The 13,177-nt window shown below is 42.0% G+C and overlaps 1 protein-coding gene across 3 annotated transcripts in view; it reads right to left on the bottom strand.

Moving 5' to 3' along the window:
• NTNG1 (netrin G1) overlaps positions 1-12,037 on the bottom strand; it is a 343,207-nt gene extending 331,170 nt beyond the window's left edge. For all 3 annotated transcript variants that reach the window (XM_059375576.1, XM_059375578.1, XM_059375579.1), the window contains exons 1-2: positions 10,993-12,037; positions 3,261-4,020 (exon numbers count right to left, since the gene is read on the bottom strand). In XM_059375576.1, the coding sequence (XP_059231559.1) occupies positions 3,261-3,506 (246 nt within the window). In that variant the 5' untranslated portion in view covers positions 3,507-4,020; positions 10,993-12,037. The remainder of the gene's footprint in view (positions 1-3,260; positions 4,021-10,992) is intronic.
• Between the last annotated feature and the right edge of the window lie 1,140 nt (positions 12,038-13,177).

The raw sequence follows: 13,177 nt of genomic DNA, 5'->3' as shown, positions 1-13,177 counted from the left end.
CAACAACAAAACAAAAGGAAAAAAGGCTAACCCTCTTCTACCTCTCAGATCCTTAAAAGGAATATATTAAATTAAAAAGAAATGTATGGTCTGACACCAATTCATATGTGTGTGTGTATTTGTTTCCCCTATTCTATTCGCATAAATAGAAATGTCAGAGTGCTCCCATAAAATTAACATTCCCAAATGCTGGTAGTATTAATAGACAACCATTTAAAATCACTAGACACTGAAGAATTATTAAATAGGTCATCCAGGTTAGGAAGCAGAGATCTATTTTCACATGGAATCATGTGGCCCTTTTCCCCTTAAGTTTTACAATAAACTATACGCTCCCTCCCTGAATGGTCACTGCCATATGAGGACGGGGCATTAGGGAAAGGCAGCAAGAGTGACTCTTAACGCATTGCTAATGAACTTCAACTTTATACAAAACAAATCAGCTATGGGAACTTCAGGGTCTTTCTCTCACCAAATGGCCCGTTGGTGCTCAGAACTGTTATACTCATAGCTAATAAGGGTGTCACTAACAGAGCGGGTGATTTCTGAAACCATTTTGCAAGCAAACATTTACATATAAGGGCTAAGTAGTGACTGTGCTTCCATGGCAGCTCCCCTGATGTAATGGGCACTAACGACTCTGAGGGAGCAGGTGTGGATGCATGCGTCAAGGAGGAAAGAACGGGAAAGTCAAAACACAAGTGGCTTTATGGATTCCCATTAGACCTTGGGCTAAGGAGCACCTACACAGGTCTGATATGACAGCATCCCAAGATAGCTTTACAGCCTTGTGTCAGGAACCCTTACGCTAAAGAGTTTTATGGAAAATCCAAAACTACATAGAAGTATTGCTGTATTAGGCCATTGTTGTTGACTGGGCATATAATATGCTTAGAAATAGTCCCAAAGTCTGTGTTTAAAGGATAGGTTATTAAATCTGCTATGCCAGTCATATGCATATTAAGGAGTTCAAATAAAGCATTGATAGGTAGCATCCTGCAAATCTTATTCTCTCCCTTGGAAAGCAATTCTGCCCATTGACAAACTTAAATGCACCAAGGCCTCTGAGTATCTGCATCTGACTAAGATGTGGCCTTTTAAAAGACTACCTTGTGCATTTGGGGGTAAACATATTAAGTATTTACATTACTGCTCTTGAGAAAGCTGGGGGATATCATTTTAATTCTTTTTTCTCTTTTGGTTTCTAACATCACACAGCTAGTAAACTGGGAGGGAATGGACTTGTTTAAAGACTTTAGACCGTGTCCCCATGAAAGGCAGCCATGCAAAGTTCTATAAAGTGCCCTTTTCTACTCATGGTAGGAAAGAGAGGCACACTGAAGACCCCAAGTAAACCCTTCCACGTGAGGACAGGAGCAGGGCTCAGTCAGGGTTCTCTTGCCAGTCATGGAGATCAGGAAAGCTGTGCTTTAAAGCACAGGTTGAACACACCATACAGAGCCGATGTAAGTGGAAAGGACACCCTAAGAAGCAGATCTGCTATATTACTTAGATTTGTAAATTATTAAACAATTCCAGAATAGGCATATCACTACAAGTGTCATGTAAGCCAATAAACAGAGCTACAGTAACCTTTGTAACATGAAGAGCTGGCCCAGAACTCATTCTCTTGCTGTGAGGAGTGGAAGACTACATGACCTATTACCTACCCAGCAACTGCATCACAGATTTGCAGTGAGACCCTAAATTTGACCTTTTATGAGAGATTATCAAACACCTTTCTATAAAGCCAACAAATGTCCCTGCTCTTTTACAGATTTATCACAGTTTTGCTAACGTGTTGGAATAAACTCCTCTTTTGGAAGTTTCTGGTTTCTAAAACGTAGCTTTTTTCCCCTTTTTTTTTCAAACCGCATACCTGTTTCCCAGAAAGACGGGTCCTCTCTTTGAAATATTTAGTCTTTCAGGCCACTTTAGTCATAGTGACACCTAATAGCCAAGCTCTTTTTCTCACTCTCCACAAAATCGGGTTTAGACTATAATTCAAACCAGTCCCCAAAGGCAGTTCTGAAAAATGGCAAGCCGTTAGCTTTTAGGTAAAAACACTCTTTATTGCTCAAAATTGTTTCCTGTTACAAAACCTTTTCTACAGTGCTAGGTCTAAGATGATCTTATGCTAATTTAACTCACTGGGGACTGTGAACAGATGCTACTTTGATTAATAGTTTCACTATCCTGAAAATGCCAGGCCAGGTTCAAGATAATAAAGTCAGGTAAGAATACTATTAAAATCTGCCATATGATTATATCTGTTCTGTGGAGAGAAATGGGATCTCAATTCCAGTGTCAAATAAAGACCACCTATAATAAAGAAAAACACTGACATAAACCAAATGAATATACTATCTGAATTCTTTAGCACTTTGACTTAACATCATGTTAATCATCAAACTCCTTACCTTCTAGGTAAACTTTCAACCACATCCTAAGTGAAAATTCAATGCATCACTCCAATGTTACCTTCTCACCTAGGGTTTAACTCTCTGCCCAGGAAAAGACTTATGTACACCACAAAAAAAATGAATTCTGGAATTCTGCTTATCAAAGGATGGTATCTGAATTTGTATGCCCAGGTCATTACTTTTCAGCAAATGCATTTTCAACATTCCAACAATCATATTTAAAATACCCATAGAAAACTGTGACCCTTGAAAATAAGGGGTGCACGAGTTGACAAATGAGACTTTTCTGGAGGCATTAGCTCCTCTCTCCTTGCTTCTCTTCTCACTGATCTCCTAAGCGAAGACTTCCACATCCCAGCAGTGTCCAGATGAGGATAACTCTAAATGAACTCTAATCTAGCCTTGAACTACAAAATTTGGGGCTGGCCTCATACAGGTATGTGAAGAAACCTTTGTGTTTTTAAACTCAGTTTACCAATGGAGTTTATCCTTTACCGTGATGCATATGACCTAATCATATTCCCAGACTCCAATCTGAAATTTAACCTTCAGTTGAATTTTTTCTTTTATAATTTATATACAGTACACCAGTCTCGGTGGAAGCTTTAGCTTGCAGGAAGACAGAAGGTACATTTCAGTGCATCAGTCACACTGCAATGTGTAATTCCAGGTCCTGCAAGCCAGCCTCCATTGAGAAGGAAGGATCTGTTAGCACAGATCTGTCCCCCGCAGATTCGGCTCATTGCATGAGTCGAGTCTTTACCCTCACCGCACTTGCACACATATACGATACACTCCCACTTCATAGGAAATAGTTATGCAAAAGGGTTGCCTCACCATTGCACAGAACGTCTCAGGAGGGTCTCCACAGGTAATGTCCGGAGGATCTAGTTTTACTTTCAGATATTTGGTCATGTCCGTGGATTCCGGCTGACACGCCATGTAATCCCAAACTTTCCCTTCTTCTGTGTAAATCTGAGTCTTACACACGTCATAATGTCCCCATACCAAAGGGTAGGGCTGCATCACCGAGGACACTGTAACCCAAAGGGCATGAATTGACAGGAATCTTGACAAATACATCTCTAAATTCTTGGCAATCTTTGCAGTAATAAAGCAGGGTTTGATTATCTGTGAGCTATGTCTATTTTACATATACATATATGTCTATATGTAGGTAGGTCTGTATATTTAAAAAAAAAAAAAAAGAGGATGAAACCTCAATGTAGATTCCAAATCTAAAAGCGAAGGGTCGATATTGTGCGCATTCAGGTATATTGAGGACTTTGGTGGAAGCCTAACATACTTGGACGTTAGGCGTTGACAATAACTTGCCGCTTTTTTGTTGTCCTAGAACATATCTATTAGACTCGCGTCTGGTTTGGTGTTTGTAAAAGATGTCCAGTGGCAGAGAATGATTTAGCAAAGTGATGGCTCTCCTGCCGTACATCCGATAACCCTGGGTGATCCTCGGTGCCCACAGCTCACGAGGGATGCTCAGACGCACCAGGATATCAGTATCTGAAGCAAAAGGATGAGTGTTTATAGCCGGGTGTTTGTTTCTCATCAATCATTCTTTCCTTCTGGCACCAACACCCTTTAAGAAACAATAAGAGTAAGAGTTATTGCCCCAGAATCAATGCATTACAAACTGTATGATATGTTGACATTTGGGAGGTTTGATGCAATATAAAGCAAATTGGTGTAATATGGATAACCTTTACTCCGCTGCTTTGCTAGAATGAGCAAACCACAGAAATCACTCACATTGGGGAGAATCTTGATATGAAGGATTTAACTCTTCCATAACAAAGACAGATGTGCAGGTCCCAGGTGAGTTACACGTCCTCACTTCAAAAATTATATTTCCACCTTGACAAAACTGAGAGCAAGCAGCTAGATTTAAACATTTCGCATGAATTGCAGTGCTAGAAAATCTTCCAGGAGAACAATGGGTGAAATGAATGCTTTTATAACAATGACAAAAAAGTGACAACTACTTGTATGCCTTTTGTCTATTGGCAAAGAGACCCTAAAAATCTCTAAATTCCTTGTACATTTCTTAGCTTTTGTTAGCTGGAGTGAAAACCAGCATTGTTGGCACAAGGCTGTCCCCTTGGATTTGCTCATTATATTGGAAGAATTTAGCCTCTTTTGTTTAGTTGCAGTTAGTGATAAAGATAACTTGGCTCTCTAGAAAAAAAAAAAATACTCAAAAATAAAACCAAAGGAGCAAATTTTCTTTTCACATGAATCTTCTATTTTCTTACATCTTTTTATAGCCATTACATCTGCATTTGCACTTACTTTCTGTAACAGAAGAAGAGGATTTGTCCCAAAGGCGAGTATTATACGCTGCTTTAAAACTAAAAGCTCTGTAGTAAAACGCACAATTTAAAATGCACACATAAAAATAGCTGAGGGTGAGTTAACAGGCCATGAAGCAGAATAATATGGCACTAATTCTAAGAGAAAATAAAAATTACTGTTTAACAGTACTTTGGGTTAGCTGATAACTCACCCTCCACAAGCATGGGTCCTAATCATTGGAGAGGGTGAACTGGCAACTTTGCTCTTTAGAAATCACTGTCCAAGTCAAACCAAACACAATATTTGGAAACCAGGTGTAAAAAAGAGGTATTTGTGTAATTAGTTCGTTCATATTGTCAGAGTCCCAGTAACTGTTTTTTAAACAACTGGAAAAGGACGAAAAAACGCCTGCGGTTTGGAAAATATCATTACGGACCCTTTAATTCACATTAGGCGCTTTAAATAGGGAAGTTTGCTATCTTCAAACAATCTTATAAAAGGAAGTCAATATATTTAAATAATGCACCATCTTGAAATGAACTCAGCCACAGAAACTATGAAATGCCACTGGATGGCTGAATAGTGTTTCCATAGCAAAGTAATTTATAATAATTGCTTTATGGATGCAAGTGCAATTTTCATTATATTCAATTCATAAAATGTTATCATACAGCTGTAATTTGTGGTATTTTATATTAGGAAAAGTGTTGAATATTTGAGGTCCTATGAAGCAATAATTAGCAGTTTGTCTAAACATGTATAAACTGCAGATTTGAATCTGCCTCCTCCTTATAACACATAGGTGTGTTGGGCGCATTTTGATATCTTAAACTAAAGGGAAAGAAATCACAGAGAAGCATGTGCTTTGGCTACTGCAGCCCTCTGCTTTTTCAGACTCAGTGGTCATCCTAAATTGATATTTTCAGAAATGTCCAACAATTTGACAATTAATAATCTGTAAAGGTGTTAAAATAATACAAATGCACATTTTCTAGATTCATTTTTCAACTGTGTTTACTACTTCATTATAACAAGAACAAACACTTTCATGGGCTGTTGGGGAGCTGGGCCTGGGCATTACAACAGAAGGAGTGTAAAATCTACTAGACTAGAAATTATTAACTTCAATTCTTAGGTTCAAATACATAGCAACTTCTTTATCAAGAACAATATAATCTTGAAAGACCGGGAATGGACTGCTCCGAGTTTGAATGGAATGAAAATTATGAGTTAGTTTTTAATACTGTTTTTAAAATGTGACCTTAAGTATACATTTGAATGCTCTGAGATTAACCTTCACTTTTTTTTTGAACCAATAAATGTTACCCCCTAATTTATTTATTCTTTGTAACTCTGTCTTTATCCACATTTGCCTTATTGCAACCACTGAGTAAAGGATGACCACATAGATGTACGTGGAAAATTTGGGCACTAAGGAAATGTATGTGAACCTGTTACTGTTTCTTGACACAACAGCAATCCCAATATAACGAATTCTCATTAAAAAATAGCAGAATTATAATGATGGTCATTACACAGAATTATGGACTATACCATTGATCAAATTTAGAGAACTGACAAGGAAAAATGCAGAGGAGTGCAAGATATTTGAATATTAGGCAGTTGCAGGACTGTGCGACAGACATTCTTGACAAGAAGCAGCCAATTATAGCTTAAATTTCTGGCACATAACCAGTTGTGATTAATAGTTTTCCATTACATTACAGACATATTATTAATGTATTAAAAATGTCAAGCTTTGGCAAGCACTAATATGGCATGGTTCAGTTAGTCTGCAGAATTTACATTTAATGAGCTCCCATTGACACAGAAAAAGATATTGACCACGGCATATTACAGATCAGGAGCAGAGGGTCACTAAACTGTTCTTTAACATAATTGCTTAATTTTATTCTAATTTTTGTATTTGTAGCATGTAATCTAGAATGTATTCTTCATGTCGGGTCTCCTTACTTTTTTTTAGTGCCACTTACACTTCAAAGAAAATCCTCTTAATTTAAAATTAAGAAGAAATTAAAACTATGAATTTCCAGGACACGCAGTGGAAAAGAGGCCTCTGTCAAAATGGGGAATTTGCTACTCAGTATAATTACGGAGTTTTCGAAGACAATAAAATGATATGAAAATACAATACTATTTGCCCCCAACCTCTATTGCCTGATGGTACCAGTTCCCATCAGGCTATGCATTCAACCAGGTTAAAATCATCAACAGCTTCTTAAAAGCTAGGTCATCACAGCAAATAATTTGGCAAACGGATAATGAGAAGGACAGTCAATGACATATTTGGGGATTTAGTGTACCATACCAACCCCTTCTGGCCCATAACGGACCTAATTGTCAAGTAATGGGGGCTTTGAAACTGCCTGAGGTATCCCCATCACCTAAATGTGAGCAGCTTCAGAAGAGCTCCATGCAGCCCCAGGTACCAGTTCTTTGCTTTGCAAACCTTGGGAACGAACTGTTTTCAAATAATGCCGTCATCTCTACCTGTGCACTAAAGCGCTGAGAAGTCCTCTTTAATCAAAATACCCATTAATATGCTATGAGAACTCCATAGACTCTCACTGATATATAAATTTGCAGAGCCAATATGAAAATATAAAATTATGTCATATCCTCAAGTTGACAGATGTTATTGATCTGGACTAAAAGGGGCTATAACATGGCTTTGCATTCACAGGACATCTTTTTCCAGGATTCTGAAGCTAATTCCCTTCCACCTGGAAATAACTTTGGAGAAGGAATTTCACAGGCCTTTTCTCATCAGAAGAGAAGCCTTCCAAAATAGTACATGGGAGTAATAGTGGTCAATAGTATAGACAATTACATTCTTTAAAAAAAAAAAATTGCCAATTTCATCAACTGAGAGGAAAATATTGACAGTAAATCTGTTAACTCTAGCTCATTCGTTTTATTATATAATCTCACTAGGAGGTGGGGGTGGTAGTAGTAGGCTATTTATTCCATAAACACAGGGGCACCTGAAATAGACAGCTATTGACTCATTCCTCATAGACATTAAAAATTTTATAAATAGGCATGTTTCTGAATGGGAAGGAACAAAAAGAACACTAACTATAATCACATTTCATTGAGTGAAAAGTATAAAGAGATTAAGATATCCCCAAATGCTATCACCTACCAAAATAAGCAGATTCCAACACTGTTGTAGTGAGATTGACTAGACGAGATATTTAAGATATACTGAATGCTTTTTGCATTTATTTATTGTTGTGAAGAGAGCATTTTCTAGTCATCTTAAATGGGAAACATTTGCTTCTACCCTTTTGTTAGCTGTCTCTCAAAATAGAAGGAATTTAACAAGTACTGAAACATCATTGACATATTTTACTCATCCTTGATTGGGTATTATGAGCAACTGCCTATCATGAGATTCTTAATAAAACCAAATAGCACACCTTAGAATTTGAAAGATCTCGGTTTTCTCATGAGAGAAGAATGATTAGAGAAATCAGATAGCATATACTTGGCAGGATGTTAGGGGATGGGATAATACATAAAATTATTTCAGAATCAGTTAAGTCTGGAAGAAATCTGGTATTTCATTACCATAGAACAACAAATCTTTCCTTCTTACTTAGGCAAGTTCAGACATCCAAGGTTTCAAACGCACATTTAAGAAAATCTACACCCACCTGAAGTTTTGAAACAAAACTCTGGATTCTGAAGATAACATTCTTTTTTAAAGTACACTATATCTCTTACTGACCTATAATATCTACACACACACACACACACACACACACACACACTTGTTTTGTTAACATAATAACTGACTTTCTGATTTGCATGAAATCTTATTTCTTTCCAAGCGACTTTATGCTCTTGTAACTCTAAAACTCTCCAAATCATTACAATACTTAGAAAACATAAAATAAAAGCATAATTGTTTAAATTTTTTTGACATATTACCTGATTTTTTTTGAATAGTAATAGAAGCAGACAAGTAGTTGCGCCAATTGCAAATATACAAAAGGAAACTGCAAAATACATTAGCGTCATCCTAAAAAAGCTAACCTGAATCACTTCAACACACATGCCTTGTGAAAGCTGACAAAACAAAAATCTCAACAGAAAAGAAAAAAAAAAAGGTTTGTGTGCAAATAAAATAAACTGTTGTCTTACAAAAATTTAAGACAATTGCTCTTAAATTTCACAATAGGAAATATAACCACATTAATAGCCACAGATGGAATTCTGAATGCCCTCATGTTGATCTTTAGTGGTGAAATAGATGTCATTTCATGGTATCCAGAAGAGAAAAGGAAATATATCCCCTACATACATAAGCTGGAACAACAGTAAATGCAAAACACTTGATGCATTTTTTTTCCTTTGTGTCCTGATCCACATGCAAATACCCAAATTTTATCTTAATGAAAAACTGAAAGCTGCTTATCTTCCAAAAGAATCTTGAACAGTTATTGAGCTGCCTTCTCTTTGCCAAAGAGAAAGGGGGGTGGGTGGGTAAGACATTCAAAGTGACACAATATACTTAATGAAATCTGAGGTTGCTAATTCCCCACAGGTTAGAGATGCTCTCAAGGGCTAGACAAATTACAAAAGCCTTGCTCCTCTGAAAAAGTGAATTTCTGGGAAACTTTTTCTAAGGAGCTTAACCATTAAGTAAATTCGAATAAATGATTTTGTTGGAGATCTTTCTGGTGAATTTCCCCTCGTTTCTGTAAGACAACTTTTAGTATTTTCAATCATAAAACAGGGCCTTATTTCTAGAGCAAATCTACTGCCAGATACACCATATGTTTAGTGGAATTCTGAATCTTACTCAGAATTTTCCATTCCAAAGATTGACAAACTGTTATGATAACGAGTGGCTCCCTTACCATTCCGAGTAGAGAGGAGAATGGAAGAGGAGTGGGGTAACAAAAGCCTCTACTCTCTGGAAATCTATACCTGATGCGATGATGGGAACGCAACCTCCGACTTTTCCAAATAAAGTTGCTTTAAAATCCCCGCTAGGAATTTTCCGGCAAGCCCTGCAAGATGACAACCTCCTAAATGGATGGGGTGGGGGGTGGAGGTACCCGGGTGAGGTTACTACAACAAACAGCAGAGGGCGCAGTTTCTTTTTTTATCTAACTTTTCCCGGGTATGAATCACTTAATTGGTTATTTTGGGCCCAATAATATTCGGGATTATTCGTATTATATATAGATATCCACAGACCCATAGAGGATAGGAATTCAATGTCTCTAGCCAAATCCATCCACCGATTAAAGTAATGCCAGTAAAGAATCTGAGAAAATATTCCAAAGCATTCCTACACCAAGTCAGGTCCTCTTTCAATTCTCCCTTCTCCCCAGCTGCACATCATGGGATAGTAATGCTTTAATCTTGCACCAATAACGGAGATTAAAAGAAGGGGACTTCAAAAGCTCTCAGTGTGGCCACCAGCTCCGCAGGGCCAGCAAGAAGGCAAGTTTTTCCCCAAAGCAGAGACAACTGGCAAAAAAGGGAAAAAAGAACCCTCCAGTGCCTTGTGTGTGGCCAGGTGTGTGTGCGAGAGGGGGAGCGCGCCGGATGCCTGTGAGTCCGTCCACCGAGGCACCCACCCAGCGCCCAGGCTCCGGATGCCACACAGACACACACAGACACACAGACACACACACACAGACGCACACACACCCCTCCCTAACCCGCTCGGGGCGCACACCCAGGAAGACTCGTGTGTGGGTGTCAGAGTGTGCGGGTTGTGTGCGCGCCGCGGCTCCGCGCGCTGCCTCCTCAAGGCGCTTCACAAAGTTCCTCGCCCACCCGGAGCCTCCCTCCCGCCTGTGGATCGCAGGGGGGGAGGGGGACGGAGGGAGGGAGGGAGCCCGGGGGAGAGGGGCAAAGACTAGAAGCGCAGGTCGCCGGAGGAGGGGGACGCCGGCTGCACTTACCGTGTGGCCCGTTTGCCCTTGCGCCGGCCGGGAGCCGACCGACGGCGCGGGGCGGCGGCCCTGCCCAGCCGGGTGCGCCTCGGGCGGCGGCCGCGGCAGCAGAGCCCGCGAGCAGCGCACCGGCGGGCGGCGGCAGCTCCCGCCGGGCGTCCTCCGGGGCGCGGGAGGAGCGGGAGGGGTGGGGTGTGGACCCGAGCCGCCGCCGCCGCCGCCGCAGCCCCGGGGTCCCGCTCGCGCTCGGCCCGCGGTGGGAGAGCACTCCGCGCACCCGGAGCCCCGCGCCGGCCCGCCACTCCCCGCCGCTTAATTACCTTCGTCGCGGGCCCCTGAGGGGGAGCCTCCTGCGCGTCGCCCCCTCTCGGAGCCCTCGCCGAGAGGGGGAATTCCTTCCCGTTGACGTCCTCTTCCGAAATGCAAAAGATCAGTGACTTTGACAGGTAGATGAGGGGGAGGGAACAGGGGTGGGCGGAGAGGAAGAGAGGATGAGAAAGGTGCCTCTCCCTCCAAAAATATAGCGATATTAATAATGAAATCGCAGCCTTCGGGAGGTCTTGCCAGCCCAGTCCCCCGCTTGCCGGCTCTTCTCCGCGCCTCCTCGCGCCACTGCCTCTGCCACTTCTCGCCTTAAACTTTTACTGGGGATTTTTTTTTTTTTTCCTATTTCTATTTCTCTCTCTCCCTTTTTTTTTTTTTTTTTTTTTTTTTAAGCTGCAGGACGATTTCCTGATTCCCGGGGATCAGAACCAGCGGCCGGGCGGTTCTACCTCGCTTGGCACAGCTTTCATTTTATTTCAGATGAAGACGTTGAGCTTAGTCAGAAGGGACATAAATCAGGACAATTAGCATTGGCGCCAAGAAGATCCTCTAGTAACAATTTCTCCCGGGCTTCCTTCGCGCATTCCTCCACTCAAGTCAGAAATGTCACTGCACATAGCGTTGATGGCTGTGAGACGCGACGCACCCAAAGTCCATTTGATGAAATATACATGGCCCACGATGCTTCTGGATTGCGGTTCCCGGGCTCCCCGCCCCCGCCCGCAGCGCCTGGCCGGACCGGCTCCGAGTGGCCGCGAGCTTTCGGCAAACTTAGGGGCGCGTGCAAATTAAAGAGTGAGCGCGAGGCCGGAGGAGGGAGAGAGAAAGAAGCGAGCCCGGGAAGCCGCAGCCCTCGGAGGGGTGGCCTGAACGTTTCACTTAAAAGCAGATCTTCTTCTGCAACTGCCAGCAAGTGGAAGGCTTGCAAACCTTACACTACCTCGAGACCTGGGCGCTCCGAGCGGTCCTAACTCCGTCCCGCTCGCTGCTGCTGCTGCTCCGGCCGCTCGCGCCGCGGCTCCACGACCTCCCCGCGCGGAGGCTGAGACCACCTTTCACCTCCCCACCCCCAGCTCGCCCACGGAAGCGCCGTTTCCAGTAACTCTTCACGTACCATCCACTCGTGCCCCCGCCCGTCCCATCCCTCACTCCTTGTTCTCCTCCCCCAAACGGTGCAGAAGCACACCCCCTGGCCCCTAGCAGTGATCCTAACAGTGTTTTTCAACCAACAATTCCCTGGCCCTGCCAGCGGCCCCTAGAGCGCAAAGCCTCGAACCTCCTCATTTATAAATCCATTCTCCTTTGGAAAGTTGAAGTTCAAAAGAGAGCCGTGCCTGTCATGTCTTCTTGCTTTTCCCAAGAAAAACACAAAAACCCCGACCCCCAAGACCTCATTCGCCACCAGTGGGGGGCTCAGACTTACCTGAAATCACTCTTTACTACATACTAACGTCAAAAAAAAAAAAAAATCCAGACTTAGATAGGGAGAGACTTTAATTAGAAAGAAAGACTATTGCAATACAGAGAGAGCTCTGATCTCGGAAATCTGTAAGCATTTCAAACCAAACAAAAAAGCTTTTATATGGTAAGCGGAATACGCAGTGAGGGAAAGTTGGGCAGATGAGAGGGAGTAGACAGAAGGCATGACTGACCTGCGGGGTTTGACAAGAAATGCGTATCTGTGGTCCAGGATTTGGGGAATAAGCTGACAAGGAAACATGTTCTGCATTTTAGTACTTGCTCGGATTTTCAGGGAAGCTGACATTCAGAATTGGGTGGGGAGGAAAGAAGCCTGACTCAAGTTTAGTCAAGGCAAAGCAGAGGGTAAGAAATGGGCCATTGTGACCACTTAGTCACCAACTACACACCCCACAATGAAGGCACAGAGTAAGAGCAAGGAGTCACTTTTCTGCAATGGCTGGGAGTGGGGAGTGGTGTCAGAAGGGTATTTGGGGGAGAAGGTTGTTGAACTGAGCCTATATCCAGACCCTCTTTGGCTCCCAAGCAGCAGAAGGAGGCAGGGATTCCAGGCATCCAGTTCCTAAACACCACAACAAAGAGAGAGACCCCCGTGAATCCTCCTTCCCTTGTCTTTCTCCAGGACAGGAATTTGTGATGTCCTAGCTTATCTCCTCCCTGTTCCCCCTCCTCGTTGCTTAAGCACTGATCTTGCAAAAAGAG

This window comes from Mustela nigripes, chromosome 14 (genome assembly GCF_022355385.1).
Source record: "Mustela nigripes isolate SB6536 chromosome 14, MUSNIG.SB6536, whole genome shotgun sequence".
NCBI classification, from domain to species: domain Eukaryota; kingdom Metazoa; phylum Chordata; class Mammalia; order Carnivora; family Mustelidae; genus Mustela; species Mustela nigripes.
The sequence above is the reverse complement of the archived record's forward strand: the minus strand, read 5'-3'. Positions and strand labels throughout refer to the sequence as shown.